General features: G+C 41.9%; 1 protein-coding gene across 1 annotated transcript in view; it reads right to left on the bottom strand.

The window, feature by feature from the left end:
• URB1 (URB1 ribosome biogenesis factor) overlaps positions 1-17,197 on the bottom strand; it is a 59,135-nt gene that overhangs the window by 18,072 nt on the left and 23,866 nt on the right. Inside the window, exons 16-28 of the mRNA XM_075100993.1 lie at positions 14,069-14,185; positions 13,260-13,398; positions 12,003-12,173; positions 10,588-10,784; positions 9,809-10,033; positions 9,088-9,267; positions 7,215-8,070; positions 5,876-6,077; positions 5,502-5,679; positions 4,237-4,295; positions 2,609-2,802; positions 763-873; positions 613-676 (exon numbers count right to left, since the gene is read on the bottom strand). Of these exons, the coding sequence (XP_074957094.1) occupies positions 613-676; positions 763-873; positions 2,609-2,802; positions 4,237-4,295; positions 5,502-5,679; positions 5,876-6,077; positions 7,215-8,070; positions 9,088-9,267; positions 9,809-10,033; positions 10,588-10,784; positions 12,003-12,173; positions 13,260-13,398; positions 14,069-14,185 (2,693 nt within the window). The remainder of the gene's footprint in view (positions 1-612; positions 677-762; positions 874-2,608; positions 2,803-4,236; positions 4,296-5,501; positions 5,680-5,875; positions 6,078-7,214; positions 8,071-9,087; positions 9,268-9,808; positions 10,034-10,587; positions 10,785-12,002; positions 12,174-13,259; positions 13,399-14,068; positions 14,186-17,197) is intronic.

The raw sequence follows: 17,197 nt of genomic DNA, 5'->3' as shown, positions 1-17,197 counted from the left end.
CTTTTCTGAAGCATGTAGATGTATTGCAAGGTTGTGCTATAAGGAGAGCTACAGTCCAGGCTGGTGAAAAACAAGGCAGGCATTGACACCATGTTAGCACCCCAAAACTAACAATACACATCTTAAAGCAGGAGGTTATACATCACTCCTTCACTGGCATATTCCTCTCCTCTCCAGCAAAGCACCAAAGCCAAATATCATGCCTACAGGGGCAAGATCACTGAAAAGGGCAAGGGCTGTGTGGAGTGGTGAATCCTGTATCCCAAGGGAATAGCGAAGGGTAAGGAGTCCTACACTAGCAACTGGTGCTTTGGCCTTTATCTCTGATGAAATCCCTATAATGGGTTCTTACTACAGAGGGTGAGGGACAACTGAAATGAGATAGTCCCTCACCCAACCCACAGATACCCAAAAGTTTTGGCAACACACAAGACTTACATTAAGAACAGGGAATACATAAGAAAAAATGTTTCCAAAAGCAACATTCACCTCTAGTTTTGACCTTGCTCACTGTTTATCTCAGTTAAAATTAGACCCTGGAAATATGCCAATTGTGAGACTTATTGCTTATTTGCATGTAGTTAGCTGAACAAAGGAAGGTGGTCAGCTCACCTGGAATTTATAAGACTTTGATTATTCTTCTCATATAACTGAAGCAGCAGCAGTATCTTCTGATCTAAAAAAGATGAAACCTGAAGTCAGTCATCTATGAAGATGAAAATGAGATCTAGTAGGAAGTACCTTTCCCAGGCTAACACTTACCTACAACACTCAGCGTAGCCCCGTAGGCACCCAGCAACACAGCAAGGTGGCTGCTCTCACAGAGAGAAGGGCTGAGTTTCACAACTGTCAGTAGTATATCCACCAAGGCCTCTGAAATAAACACCCAGCTTTAGCTTTGTTGCTGTCTCAGTTAGACAGTGTGTGCATAAATACCCCCCCGCCACATATACCTTCTCTAAATAGATGCAAACACAGTACTGCACATTTTAGAACAAGATCTACATCTATAAATACAAAAAAAAAAAACCCCAAAACACATTTCCCTGACTACACTACTGGATGATTATGATGCATTTAGTTCAAGTGGAACAACTTTTTTCTTTTTTTTTCCAAGAACTTAAAACAGTGTTTCCAAGCTGGACACACAAATGTTTCTGTGAGGTGAGGTCCACAATGTGGCACACACTACCCTGCAGAAACTTTCCATCTGTACACATTTGCTCTCTGGTTAAAAAGAAGCGTGATAGCCTATCCTACCATACCACAGCTCCCTCCTCTCCCAGTAAGGTATCTTAAACTAGCTTAGGAGTTGCACAGAATAAAGGCAGACATCCCAGCAACCTCCCCAAGCGACTCATGAAATTACATCAAGAAATTCTAAGTTCATAGCCCAGCAGCAGTCACTTATCAAAACGCTTCTACACTGTGCATTTAAACAGAGGTCGTTACCACAGAATTCAATTAGTTAGCAAGCTACAGGAACTCTGTCCTGGGGCATACAAAAATTATCCACCTTTATTTTATAACTAGTTGAGAAACGGATCAAACAAGTGACCAGGTTACTCAAAGGCAAATAGGGTATCTGTGGGAGATTCAAGACCTCAATCCAGATTTCTTTATTCCCATGATCTGAAAAAGCATGGGCTTTTCCGCCGTTATCTACAGGAATATAAAATGTATGCCAGATCAAAATAGATCATGAAGACAACAGCCTGAATGAATGCACTCTTGACACCAAGTTTCTGAATTAGTGAAGTTAGCCTCAAAGAATCCGTCTTGATGCTCTACAAAAACGCATTCAAAAAGTAAAACACATACAGTATGCAACAACATCTATTACTTATTTTTAATTTCACTAAATTTGTGACTTCACAAGAGCTTTTTGCTCTTTGCAGGTGATTTAAAACTTGAAAATTTGTTTACATGTTCCTCACCCATATACATAAAATTTGTTATCAGCATGCTGCCCTGAGAATTTCCTCCCCTTTTCTTATACAGCTCCTTCAATCACTCAATCTCAAAGCCCTGTACAGTGGGAAAAAGCTGAGGTGTACCTAGATTAAATGATTGGTTCAAGGTCAGGTAGTATTTCAGTTGGCAGAGACAAAGAAACAAAGCCAATCCTACACATGAAGTAGCACTCAATTTATATTCCTCACGAAAGGTGGCAATATCAAATACACATTGATTAACATTTTTGGTGCAACTTGAAAAATCAACTTAAAATTTTCTGAATCCTCCTACTTCAAAATAGGTTTAAACGTCACACATGTTTCTAACAGAACCTATACGCACTTCAGTGATCTTACACTAACAGCCTCACAGAAACCAAAAGAATCAACTCAAGATTTCAATAGGATTAAAAAGCAATCAAACGAACAGTAGTTTTGGAAAACATATGTGTTTAAAACTGGCAGCCCTAAAATGAATGCAACATTTGGATCCAAGTACAGGCAGAATTTAAAACTAAATGCTAGTATTCTGGAACTGTTTAATAGTTCTGCAAGTACATGTAGGTGGATAGGCTACTGGATCGATAGAATATAATGCGAGAAAGACAAGATTACTAAATATAGTTAAAGGGGAAGAGGATAAAAAAAAATACCTCTTGTCCGGATGTTTGTGCCATCATCTTCTCTTGACCTTAGTATGGCTGACAAAAATAGAGAGTGCTGCGTGACCATCATGTGAAGTTTGGAGAGCTTGACTAATCTCTGACTAAGTGAGGATTCTTCCTTGTATAATAACTGAATAGCAATGTTCAGGACTTTCAAAAATGCTTCATCTCTGTAGCGGTACCTTTAGAAGCAAGGATCACATAGAAGTCAGACCCCAACCAAAAGGAAATCTGCTTGAAAAAAATCGAGTTTAAGACACAAGAACTTTCTGAAGACAGCAAACTTAGTAAAATCAAAACAAACAAACAAAAATATTAAAAACACATGCACATCTTTCCCTCAGCTGCTTTGATTTTTTTAAAAAAAGCTATACTGGTATCTTAGTTATAAAAAGGAAAATAGAATCAACACACAGTCACACCTGTAGCTGCACTAATCTTAAAGGATTAGGATTCCACCTACTAACCTTTCAGAGAGCAACCCTTCAGATTAACACTTCTACTTCCACAGAAACCAAGATTATCCTAAACTATTTTTTCTTTCATTTAAATGGTTCACATTTAAAGGTGAAAGATCTCATTCTGTTTTCATCTGAACTGTATTTAATAAATACCTTAAAGAAAAAGAAGTTGTCTGAGCATAAAGCTTCTTTATGCCAGTCAAAAAGAAGCTAGTCCAGCTATCTAGTTAGCTACGTTAGTTAAACCAACTGCAGCACAAAACCCAAATCTGCCTACAGTTTGTGAAGGTTCAGGCTCCAATGAAGCCAGTGGACGTAACATAAAGCTCATCCTGAGAAACAAGGTGCATCATCAAATCTTACCAAATTCAGAGGAGACAGGGTGTTTCCAGTATAATCATAGAATTACTAAGGTTGGAAAAGACCTCTAGGATCAAGTCCAACCGTCAACCCAACACCCCCATGACTCCCACACCATGTCTTGAAGTGCCACATCTGCATGTTTTTTGAACACCTCCAGGAAAGGTGACCACCACCTCCCTGGGCAGCCTGTGCCAATGCCTGACCACTCTTGCAGTGAAGAAATTTTTCCTAATATCCAATCTAACCCTCCTGATTCAGCTGAGGCCATTTCCTCATCCTACCACTAGTGACTTGGGATAAGAGACTGATCACACCTCCCTACAATCTCCTTTCAGGTAGCTGTAGAGAGCCATAAAGTCTCCCCTCAGCCTCCTTTTCTCCAGACTAAACAAGCCCAGCTCCCTCAGCCGCTCCTTGTAAGACATGCTCTCCAGACCCTTCACCGGCTTCGTTGCCCTTCTCTGGACACGCTCCAGCAGCTCAATGCCTTTCTTGTAGTGAGGGGCCCAAAACTGAAGACCGGATTTGAGGTGTGGCCTTCACTCACTGGTGCCGAGTACAGGGGCACAATCACTGCCCTGCTCCTGCTGGCCACACTATTCCTGATACAAGCCAGGATGCTGTTGGCCTTCTTGGCCACCTGGGCACACTGCCGGCTCATGCTCAGCCAGCTGTCAGCCAGCACCCCCAGGTCATTCTCTGCCAGGCAGCTCTCCAGCCACTCCTCCCCAAGGCCAAGTGAACAGAACTGTACCTCCTACAGCACCTCCGGTACATCTCAAAATTACTTACTTAAGTCCCGTCTTCACAAGGCTGTTCCAGTCATCTGGGTCCACTTCTTCAACAAAGCACTGTGCACACAGTAAGCAGAAACAGATGTTTACATTTAGCACACCGAGATTCTACAGATTGCCAAGACTAGCGATTTTTGTTCGACAGACACACTAACAACACGCAAGCCAAACACTCAGGTGGGATAATCAAAGGATAACAGGGAAGAAAGCTACTGGATACAATTCTACCTCCTGATTCAAATGAAACTGTAAGTCTTGTTTTGTTGATCCTGGGAGCAAGAGAGCATATGGGCTGTTTGCAGTCAAACAGCAAGCTGGTCTGTAGGTACCAAAAAACCCAGAGTCTTGAAACTCTTTACACACCCCAAGTGTGAAAGGAATAAAACGTTGGCAGTCAAAGCAAGAGACTGCTACTCAGGTACTAGGGATTTGTGTACCTGCCGTGTGTTTAAGCTAACCAACCTCTACATGTGGCAAACGGTTATGATACTGGGTGAACCGGGTGTACATGTTCTTTACAAAAACTGATCTTCCCTGAAATGCAATAAACCACAATAAACAACCATCTGTTTTAAGAAGACTAACAGCTGCGCATGCCAGCTGTCTCAGTAATGGTAGACGCTAACCTCGTCAGGCCTGTGAACACCGTCAGGATGAACACTAGGAGGTGGCCCCTCAGGTCCTGCAGGACTCCCATCCTGTGCAATCAGTCATGTCCTAAAATGGACTCTTGTCAGAAGCCGTGAAGAGGTCAAAGGCATTCGCTGCCTGCACAGACTTTCATTTGTATGTCCCTCTGAACTACAAAAATACCCCAGTAGTACAGAGGGAATGATCAAGTAGTGTTCTTCGTGATCAAAGTCCAAATTTCTATCTACGATCAATCAGATTTCTGCCACAGACTCCAGAGGGCATGGCAGGTGGGTCTCCTCAGAATTGTCTCTATCGCTCTCTCACTTTTGTTTTTTTTTTTAAATAAAAACATTGACTGGCAACCTTTAATTTTTAACTCCTGAACACCTCAAGCTCTGGTTTTTCAGAGGACTGTTAGCAGAAAGCAATCATCAAGAACAACTCAAAACTGCTTCTCATAAAGCATTAGCAGGGCTGAGTTAACTCTGTAAAATCTATTAAAAGCCCATAGAAGCCATAATCTATAAAACAGGAAATAAACTCCAATCTATATTTACCCAAGATAGAAGAGTGCAATAACACACATGCACACAGTCACATTCTGGCACTGCAGATAAAAAGACGACTCACCAATAATTCTTCTAGCCTTAGGAGCATGGACCTCTCCACTTCTTGCTTGCTTTCATTTTTATTGCTGTTGTACATGACAATTAACCCCTTCATGCAGGCTGATAATAGGCGTCTCCTCCAGGAATACAACTCTTCAGAGTTTTCAAGAACTCTAGATACAGCATCTGCTACTGTCCAACTGCAGAAAGATATTTTTTAATGTTACAACATACTTTTTGTAAATGCCAAAGAGGTCTTGCACCCAAAGGCTAAAGTGACAGATTCTCTGAGGAGGGGATGCTATTATACACGAATGCAAATATCGTGAACAGTATCTATCATGATGCTTTATGGGACAAAGCTAGTCCTGAAACAGGGCAACTAGCTTTGCCTACCTCTCATTATTTTCTGCTTTCTCAAGAGCAGCAGGAAGCTGGTCAATAAGGTTTCGCAGCCCTTTGCTTTCTGCAGATGGCAACAACTTTGAAAGAACTTGCAGTTTCACAGTGGTCTCATGAGACACTTCTGCGTCTTGAAATACATCGCAGAGCTCCTTCCACAGAGCTTTTCTCAAGACAGGTATAACAGCTGAGACAACTGTTGGGAGAGAGCAGGGGACACGGGTTTCACCATCTAGAGTGTGTTAAGCAACGATAGACTTCGAATTACAAAAATCCAAATCACTTTTCTAATCAAGGCCCAGATTACTTCATTTCTAGGAAATTATACTACAGCAGCTGCTAATTCGCTACAGAGAAGTGCGTTCTGTATTGCTCCACAGCACCATTAGGAAGTATTTAGCATATGCACCAGACAAACACTTGCTACACAGATTAAACGATTAGACATGGGCAAATAATGCAGATCTTCAAAAGAGGGACAACTTCCTGATAGTAGCACTGTCCTTGCTTCTCAGAAATAATGAAACCTTACCAGTTCTCTGACCCTGGACACAAAGGAAATTTTCTCACATCATCAGAAAGCTAACAGGTACCTTATCAAGTCAGTCAGATAGCAGTTTCCTTTTCTACTATTCTCATCCTCTACTTTCCTGTGTGCTGATGAGATCTTTTCACTACTTGAACTTCTCCAACCAACCGCTACAGTCAGCCTGTTTCTGTTACTATTCATATTTCTATACAATAAGAGAAATTAAATCAAAGTGATCCTGTCTGTCAAGTTGAATCTTAACTCGTATTTTTGTTGGTAGAAAAGGTAAGTGTTGTCAACTTAACGTTGCTTTTGGTTCAGAAATCTTTGGGCTGCCAGCTTAAGAAGGCATTACTGTAGGAAGCTATATTTGGAGATCTATTTTAGAAGAAAGTTTTGGACTCTTACACTTGGTAAAAGTGAAAACTTACATTCTGCAAAACCATATGGCTATGGCATTCCACTCACCAGTGTTCTATCTGTGCCTGCGAAAAAGTTTTTACCTCCTATACTAAACAAAGATAAGCACAAAGACAGATTTTCACATGGACTAAGTATTAAACAAGGGCTTCAAAAGAGAAAACTGTACAACAGCAACTGTAAGAGTACTTTGCTTTAGTCTAACGGCCAAGCTTCATTACAGTCCTTTACCTTTTATGCTGCAGAGGTGATTATCAGAGAATCATTGGAAATTAGGTAAGTAACCTCTACTTATTGCAGAGGATCCATGATTTTAAGGCCAGCAGAGCCTATACTGAGAATCTGGCCTCCGAAATCACACATAGGGATCAGTTGTGGCTTTACCTGCAGAAGGTCGGGTGAAATCATACTGGTCTCTGCATTGCAAATACACGTTAATGAGTGGAAGAAAACTCTCCATGTTTTTCCTGATGTGCTTTCCACTGGCACTGCCCAGACACCACAGCTCAAACTGCAGCAGGTGAGTCCTACAGTGTTTCATCAGCATACCCACAATGGCAAGGGAGGTTTCTGACCTCTGGTTAAGGCAGTGAACATTTACATCTACACTGACTGCTTGTGCAAGGACTGGCTCGCTTTGGAGAGCCAGAAGGAAAAGTTTCTCTAAATCTTTGCTGGCTGATGCTGACATCAATATTCCCAAAGCTTCAATGTGCTCTGTGGATAGCAGCAGCTCTCCTTGCTGGGACTGCCTTTGGTAGCTCTCTGTGAGAAGCTGCACCAGAATCTGTCCATAGAAGCTTAACCGTTTCCCTTTTTTAGGGGATTTTTCAGATTTCTCGGTAGTCAAGCTCGTCTCAGGAAGTTGCAGCATGGTTAAAGTGATCTCCTTCAGCTGAGCTGCAGCCATGTATATGTGTAACTCCTCCAGAGCCTCCAGCTGATGAGACTTCTTGGGAGAGACCTGGCTTCTGTCTTTCCCTGCAGCCTGTAGCTCTTTCAAGACGCTTTTTGAGATAGCTTCAAAATACTTTGATAACACATGTTGGCAATCCATGCTCTGCAACATCGGGGCACCTGTTTTCAACAGCTGGAGCACACCAGAATTAAGGTGAGCCGACAGGAGCTTCACAGTGACAGGGTTTAAACTGTGCTGAGGAAGAGAACGTTGTTCTAAAGCCAGAAACCAACTCTCCAGCGTAGGATGTCTGAAAACCAACATGAGTGTTTCTTCTAGTGTCTGTAACAAATGGTTGTAACAATATCACTGAATGGGTAATTATAGTTTAGGCAGGGGTGGGGGAATCATTCATCTGCCTATTTTCCAGAGCATATTTATTACAATTACTGAACATGAAATTGTCTATTAACTGGTCAGAGGATAAAAATATTAACAAATTACAAGCACATAAATACCACTCTTCCAACATTTACAATGTGGGGAGCACGCCTTCACTCAACATTCTCCACGTGTCTAAGCACATTTCCAGTGGAAAACTCTATATTCTGGGGTTTGTCAATACAATTCAATTCTGATCTCCACAGATCCAAAGAACAGACAAGAGGAGGGCAAAAATTCATTCCTCCAAGTATATAATTTTCATAACCAGGCTTTATACAAAGATTAGGGAATAGCATTTCTTCTGCAAGGTAAGTGATCTCTGTCTGGACCTCTCCTGACTGTATTCCAGCTCAGGGGTAAGACTGGATGATGCAGCTTGGTCAAGCCTCCAGACAGTAGTTTCATAACTGCTGGACCTTACACTTAAAGTTTGTAAGGCCTCCTCTGAGACCTTAACAGCATCTCTCTGCATCAACCTGTTTCTATTCAATACAACTCAAATACAGTGTATGATATCCTGTTCGCTCCCTGCCCTTCTGAGGACCTGGCAAAAACTATAGTAATGCTTCTACAAAGCAGTAAAATCCTATTCAGGCCCTTATATAGCAAGCGTACGACAGACACTTTAATCCTAACTGAAATCCCAGAAATCCTCATGACTATTATCAAGTCACAGAACTCACAAAGCCTGATGCCTGCTAGATCCCCTGTTCTCTGTCACATTTAGCCAGTTCCATGTTTTGGTCATCAATGAAAATACATCAACGTAATTTGTGCTCAATAATTGTTCACATTTAAGATCATTTGCTTTAATTAATGGTTCAGCATAACTTATAATTACTTCCCCACAGAATAAATCAAAACAAGATTTACTAACAGGTGAGCTTCTGGCCTAAGTATCAAGGGATTTGGTACCTTGTCATTTGAAGACTCCTCTGTAATCAGAGATTCTTCATCCATAAAGAGATCCGATTCAGTCTGATGCTCTTCTCGTTTCTGCTGATTATCCAACTCTATCTGATTTCCCCGGCCCAACAAGCAGCTCAGCAGGTCCACATAGAGGTCAACAAGGCAAGGACCAAAACTTTTATTAAGCTGTGAAAATACAGACACTTTGGAAGTTTAGAAAAGGGAAGGATGGGAGCAGAAGGATAATTATCCAACAGGAACAGAACTTAACTAAGAAGCTCCTAAACTGCCACCCTTCCTGGGGGAAGGAATCACTCCCCTCTGTAGAAACCTGATTCTAAGAAGAGTCTCACAGTGCCAGATAAATATTTATAGATTTTCATCTATGCTGCAACTTTTGGTGCAACATAGGCCAATGAATTTCTCTGGAGAGGCTTCTTATGGAGGCCCAGGAGCTGGATTAAAATCTGGAGTTTATTTGCACTACACACAGATAAGTAACATAACCCATGCAAAGTAAATCCAAGACTCCTCAACCATTAATTAGAAGGATAGACATTTGTTTACAAATTAGGTACAGGTTCATCTGGTGCTATATAGCCTCAGTGAGAGCTGAGGACATGAAAAAGCTGCAGAACTGGATCCTTAAGGTTTAACAGCAAAGTCATTTGTACTCGCTGCATTAAAATAAAACAAACCCACAATATCATCCCAATATTGGTCTTACGCTGCCAAAGTTCTCCACTGTTGATTTCAGGTATAGCAACACGTGCTTTACTCCTAGCAAAAGCTGTTCAGACGGGAGCTGGGAAGCCAAGTCTCTCAATTTTGTCCGGAGATCATCTTCCAGTAAGGTATTGCTTCCTCTCTCATAGGCTTTCTTTAGCAAAACAGTAAATACAGAATCCAGGGCCACATCAGGTTCTTTGCATACCCCTTTGTGTTTTTTAAACTGTTTGAAATGGAGGAAAAGTAAAATAAAAATGAAGATGAGTATGAATCAAGTTTCTTTAGCTACCTCTGTTTTGAAATGAGTTCCATGCTAAAAGCAGGACTGAAGCTGCAGGAGCATGTGTACACTGTTCTAGTCAAAGGTGACCCATGGTAGATCTGCACATGGTCACTGCTGGGCTAAGAGAAAAACACAGCAACCCCTAGCACAGCTGGTCTATGCATTCCCAACCCATACCTGGGTGAACTCCAACCACTGTAAACTGGTTCGTCAGGCCACATCACATATAATGCTACACTATGCTGATGAGGAGCTGTGGTCTGGGTGACTGCATACAACCCTTGTGCCCTGCCTTCACTTCCCAACCACAGCACAGACTTCTTGTATCATTAGAGAAAAGCCCTTGAGCAAATTTGTGTCCCAATGGGATCAAGAAGCAATACAGAATTAGCTGAATGTAAGTGCACTTTCTGATGGGAATGTAACCTTTATACACTGTGAGGTTTTACAGTAATACTGGCTCAAGCATTTAAGTGGCTTCAGGTATTCCATACCACAGGTTCCTGAGATTGCTGGGGTATCCAGAGTTTATAGTACTGGTTAAACTGGTAGAGCTGAGGATACTTAGAAACTTTCAGAGACTGCAGATCTTTATCATAGAGCTGGAACATCAAGCAGAGGGCGAGGGGTTCTCTCTGAGAGTGCAGGAGGTCAGTGAAAACAGCAACAAGGTACTCTACAATGTGTGTTCCTAAAAAAGCAAAACAAAATAATAAAACTTCTGTTGACAGAAGTAATCTGCATGAGCACAGACACTAGGGCAACCCTTTTTCCTTAAGGCCTAGGAAACAGGCCATACAGCACCATTTAGAAAAAAGTACTGAATAGGATTAAAAAGCATTTGTGATAAACTAGACAAGAGTTCCTGACCCACTGAGGTATCTGGAAAAATCCTCCATACAGTCATCCTTGTTGAAGCAAATAATCACTCCCCTAAGATACACTCTTAGGTTGGCCTGTTTCCTTTCAGACAAGGATAAAACTAACTCTGCCTTTACTGTGTTGTGCTAAACTTGTCTGTATTTTGATGGGTAAGGATCCCTATCAAGCACTACCTAAGAAAACTGATCTGTACTGGGGGGAACACACCCAGGTTAACATGCACTGGTTAAATATGGAGGATTTTCTTTCAGAATGGGGCTTCCAGTCCCACCCCAGGTGCTACTCAACAGCCAAATACACAAAGGACTTAGTGAGGTGCTGTGGGGTTGGGAAATCCTGCTCTGAGGCCAACTGCTGCCCCTGTGATTCCTCACTCCCCCAAATTCTTTCCTCAAGATGGTAGAACTTTGCAATTCACCCCTCGAGCTTCATCTCTGAAGAAGTTTTCTTTGGAAAATGCATCAATTTTCTATTCAACAGTCTGGTCCTCCCTCCCCTACTGATGGGTCTTAGTGGAAGAGCTGCCTACAGCCACTGAAACCACTCTCCTCTCACGATCTGCATACTCTGTGCTTAAAATACTCTTGTATCGAAGCCCAGCTGGACTGTCTTGGTGTGGAAGCATGCAGGGACAGTGTCTCTGCACTGCTCCTCAGTCCCCTCTATACTGTGCTCAGAGCCTGGGGTCATTCTTCTCCTCCACCTCCCTGCATCTCATAGGGGAAAGGTGGGCTTTCTTTTTTCTAACCTGGGCAAGTTTGTTTTCCCACAATAGGAGATCCCTAGGGTCAAATGGCAGTTTATAGAATCTCCATCTATTTTCCCTACTCCAGAAACCAAGAGCAAGCTTCTTCATGGTCAGGAAAAAAAGGACAGAAGTACCTCATAAGCTTTAATTACTCTCTTGAGCAGGGAACACCTCCTGCTTGCAACAAAGATAAAATGTCTCGAGGAGCTCATTGGGTAAGAATGATCCCACTTCCACTCCACTAGCATAGAAGATACATAGAAACGAAGAAGTCTGTACCTGTTCCATTTTCAGTCTGAAGCAACAGTATATTCCTGGCTTCTAATGCAGCAGGGACAACAGCACTGAATGGAAATGTTTGGATAATCATGTCTTCATTTAAAGTGAACCCAATTTCTTCATCTAAGCCATCACTGCCCTCAATTAGGACATCCACCATGTCCAGGACATCTATTATGTGAAGAAAAAAAAAAATGTAAGCAGAGGATTCAGACTAACTAGAAAACAACGGAAGTAGAACCAATACTCCAGGAATACAAGGCAGCTTCTGAATTCCCAAAGCAGAAAAAGGGATGAAAGACACATCAGTCTAGCAATGCAATGGTAAATGCTACTGTAAAACTCAGTCTCTCACTACGTACTTAATTCCACTTTTTGCCTTTCAATACTGCAGTCCAGCTGACAGTAAGGGAAGGGAAGAGGCATATTGCCTACTGCTATCGTGATGGCATTACGTAAGGACTATCAGAGCATAACAGCGACAGGAAGTGTGTATTGGAAAGTACGAAGGAAGCAGCCACTTCCCCATTAAAAGAACATCCTGAGCAGTCCTTGAAGAGCTTCTCAGCTCTATATGGCCAGAGAACCAAATCTTGGTCATGAAGGAATCAAAGACAGCTTTAACATCCAAGAAGACACCATGTATGCCATGGCTGGCATTATATCTCTGTAACACAGTCAGGTCAAGGTAACTGATCCATCTGGTACTGAGTGTTAAACTACCTCAATTATCCTACATTTATGTACTGCAAAATCCTACACACGGACTGTTATAGCAGACCAGCTAGCACGTGGTAAGTTGTCCAAGTGTCCACATCTGCAGAATTTTTACTTTGTCTGCAGTAGGGCTCTGACTGATCCCAGAAAGCAGGAGCAGCATAATTCCAGCTGCATGCCTGGGAATAAGAAAGTGCCCTGGGCACCCCAGCCCTTTCCTCCTGGATGAACAGATATGAGCAGCCCGAGGGAGAGGACCTGTAATAGTTTTCATTTCAGTCAGAAAATGCTGCTGCAGGAGCCTGAAGAGATTTTAAAAACTGTTAAAACATCATAACTGCATCAGAAATTACTTTTTGGGATAAAGCATTAACTTTGCAATTCAGACTTCTGATACTAAATACAACTGAAGGGTTGAATCCTGTAGGTCCTTACTTACACAGGATTTCTATAGTTATTGTTCATCAGTTTGCAGATTAGGGCTAGAAAATTTAGCACAAAGTCTTGGAATTCTCTATTTTTGAGGGAATCGCCACATACCATCAATGTGAGAGATGGGGATGCTGACATTATCAGAGTCTTGTTTAAACATATTAACTTGGAGCATGCTGGCTTCCTGAACAAGGTCTGCTGCTTTATCTGTATATGGGTAGGGGTTTGTCACCAGTTTCAAGAGGATCTGTTAACAAAGTTTGAGAGAGAAACATAAGTGCACAGGCTGTTAAGTCTACAAGAACCGTATGTTCTTAAGAAAGACTATGTTCTAGAAGTGGATGGAAGCTGGGAAAGTTTTAAGAGGACAACTTCCATACACTTCTGCAGGATTCTGTCTATGGTTACTGCTGTACGTGGGACACTGGGTCTGATAGAAAAAAAATGTCCACCACAATTTTGCACCTAAAGTGCTATCACAGACTGAGTCCCTGGGGAAACCGCAATGAAAAGGAAGCACTGGGCATTTAACATCCTGAAAAGTAAACAGGAAATGCCAGCTTCTCTTGTAAAAGATTACAATTCACTCCGGTCTGATAATTCTGGCAGGCATTGCCACACAAAGAAAAGAGGAGATAAGAGCTACCCCCACACACAACACTCTACCCTTATATCAACAATGCTGTAATAACAACTTATCTATCTTTCTGGATTTAGTTTTTCTCCAAATCATTTCACTGTCCTCCCACCTAAGACAAGAAAGATGTCACCTCTGTACAAAGAATTACAAACACTGCTTTTTCTCGGAATTAATTCACTGGTCTTTGACAGGTTTCTCAACAACAGCAACAAAATAATTAGTTTCCATTAATGCTATTCTTGGCATTGTTTATCCAGCTAATTTGAAAAGTTGTTACCCTTTCCAAAAACTGAATCACTGCTTCCTTTTTGTCTTCTTTTGTATTATCCAAGTGTTCCAGCCAAACTGAAAGTTCCTTCCACGTATACTCAAACACTCCGCTGTCACGTAAAACCTGTCCAGAAAAATCAAAGCAGGGGAGGGAGTGTAGAAAACAAAACAAAAAACCAGCTGAAATACAAAAACCCCCAAAAAGCACAGACCTTTTTGTATAGCAGCTTCATGTTTACTTCTTCTTGGAAAGAAAAAAAGAAGAGCAGGTAATGAAAAGAAATATCTGTCATTCTCACCCCCTCAGTTCAAGAAGCCTTACTCCCACTCACCAGGGCCACTCTAGTTGCACAACACAGGGTAAAACTGAAGGCATTTTTTAAAAGAAAATATCCCAAGACTGTACCATCTGACTTCAGCATAACTAGGGCCAAGGCCTAGTGTCTTCATCATGGCTATTTTTCTTACTGCTCTCTCAGCAAGAGCGGTGACAGGTGAGGCATGACTATATTACAGGTGATGAATGAAACCAGCTGAGCTTTGCCAGACACACACAGGTGCTGTAGGAAAAGGGGCAGAGAAAGGAGGGCTTTAAGAAGGGCCAAAGAGGCAAAAACATGGCTTACTCTCACAACTGGGAAAATCAGCTGAGACCAACTTCTTTCTGCTCCTGTCTGAGCCTCTCCTCCTCTCACCTGCTGTGTTTTGCACAAACCCAGTACAACTCCACTGGGTTCCTGCCCTCACACTGGCCACGTGTACGGGATGGATCCCATACAGACCCCATTCAAACACGTTGCAAACACCTACTCACTGGCCTGGGCAACAAGCACATGGCAATCTGACTATGAATGTTCAATCCCATGCATTTGGAATACAAGACTTCTACAAGCACTCAGGGTGCAGGAACCTACTTCAACACACGCTAGGGCAGTATGCAGCAGATCCAGAGGCCGTTGTGCTACCTTCAGTGCTGCTCACTGCAGCAGCCTCTCTGCCGCTTCACTGCCCAAGGCCTATGGTGCAGGGACACAGAGGAAAAGGAGGAGAGCTGGATGCAGCACAGAGCCACAGGCAGGGCCAATCCATCTCACTGTCCCAGCCTGCAAGAGCCTTACATTGGACAGCTTCAACAGAGCTAGTATGTCCCCTGTCCCGTCATGCAGCCTGAAACGCCAGATGTGTCCCCTGCAACAGGGGCTACTACCACACTGTCTCACATGGTGGCAAGGAAGGTCCCCCTAAGGCACAGCCAAAGGTAGGAACCAGGATAAAGGCTAGCAGGACTTTTGGTCTAACCACGTCAAGTCCTCCTGTTGCCAGCAGTCAGTCAGCAGAAACCCTACTGAGGTCAAAGTTGCCTGGACACACAGAGCGTTTGTTCCCTCTACCTTAGTAAATCTTATTTTTATAATTTCAGGGTAGCAGGCTATACTGATTTAAGGGGGTTGTATATCTTCATACCATTACAGCAAGAAAAAAAAGCATCATACCCTTAAAAACAGCATATAGAAGGGCTTTCGAAAAATACTTATGTAATATAAAGGAAAATCATTGCTAAATTAAATCTAAATCAGGCTACTTCTCCTTGGGCAGATGGATAAACAGTCAAATAAACAAACAGTGGGTTGTGACCATAGCAAGGTCCAGAGAGAAGCATAGGCATGCTCACGGTTGCTGTGGCTGGTGAGGTAGCCACAATTTTACCACAGTCAAGTAATAGGCATTAAAATGTTTAGCAATTTTTGCCCACTTTCATGCTATCTAAAATCAGGTCCTTATCTGAGGCACCTAAATTAGGAACTTACTGACCCTTTGCTCCATCTGTAAATGAAAGAAAGGAGAAGCAGGGAGAGGAAGAGAAGGAATGGCTGTCTGAAGGACAATCCAGATGACAGGTGATTTGAACTGCACAGTGGTAGAACCACTTGCCCCTCGCTCTCAACAACAGAAGAAAACTTGACCAGCTTCCTGACACCTACATTCAATGATTGTAATTATGTGGGATGAATCCCACGCCTTTGTTTCTCCCCACACAAAATACAAAGGAAGCTATCACAGCTCATTTGCTCTACATTTACCCTGTGTACACCACCATCAGCTATAAAAATAACACTGCTGCTTACAGAAATCTGACAGGATAATTCATTTAAAGGAAAAAAAAAAGGATTCATTTTTAAATAATTAACTATTTTTGGCAGAGTCTTGAAATAGAAATACACTTTCAGGTCTCATGAAAACAGGCAAGAACAGAATGTGAAATCCAAAAACATGCCTTCCGATTACATGGCACTATGTTGAAAAATAAGCAACACACACTCATTAACATCTATTCTTAGCAGCCTTTCTGCTGACATAACTGCCCTAGCTTCACTGCTCCTGTATTCTCTTCAGAGAAAATGAAATGGACTGAATCTAAAAAAGGAAACAAGAATGAGTCAGCCAGCCCACATCTCCACTCAGCAGAAGAATCCAAATACACTACAAAAACTGTACAGAGTAGCTTTTTGACTGAGATATTAATTACTGTGAGACAAAGTTAACCTGCCTTTAATTCCTTGCAGGGATCAAGGGCAACTAAAACATAATTCAATCACTGTAGCTTTGATGTAGTGGTTTGGACATTATAATTGTAACCTGTGATTGAAACTAAATGCAGAAATTAAATGCACAAAGCTGTATATAAACTTGTATGCCACTATTACTATGGGACACTGTTCAGGGCTTATAACAGCTTTTTGGATTTTCTCTTGTGGAGGAATAGTTATTTGGTTGGGTTTGTTCTTAACATAGGTCTCTGCCCCTACTTAGAGAACTAAAAAGATGCCTGGCTTTAAAAAGATACTAGAACTGACAGCCACTGGTGCCCTCATGAGATTTGTGGCTGATCAGCACTTCGGAAAAGTCAGATAACTTACTTAAATGCACAGAAGGGGATTTAAATTCATTTCTTAAGAAAAAGTAATCCTTGCATCAAAGCTTGTGTCAGACTGTAACAAACAGGACTATTTTGCAAGGCCGGAGCAAACTAGCTAAGGCTTTAGTAAGGCTAGATAAACAAGGATAAAAAACAAAGACCAAAACCAATCTTTTCTTGATCAAAGTCAAGACATTTACAGGTACAAACTATATCAGT

Source organism: Phalacrocorax aristotelis, chromosome 1, assembly GCF_949628215.1.
Source record: "Phalacrocorax aristotelis chromosome 1, bGulAri2.1, whole genome shotgun sequence".
NCBI lineage: Eukaryota > Metazoa > Chordata > Aves > Suliformes > Phalacrocoracidae > Phalacrocorax > Phalacrocorax aristotelis.
Note: the sequence above shows the minus strand (reverse complement) of the source record. Positions and strands in the feature narration are given on the sequence as shown.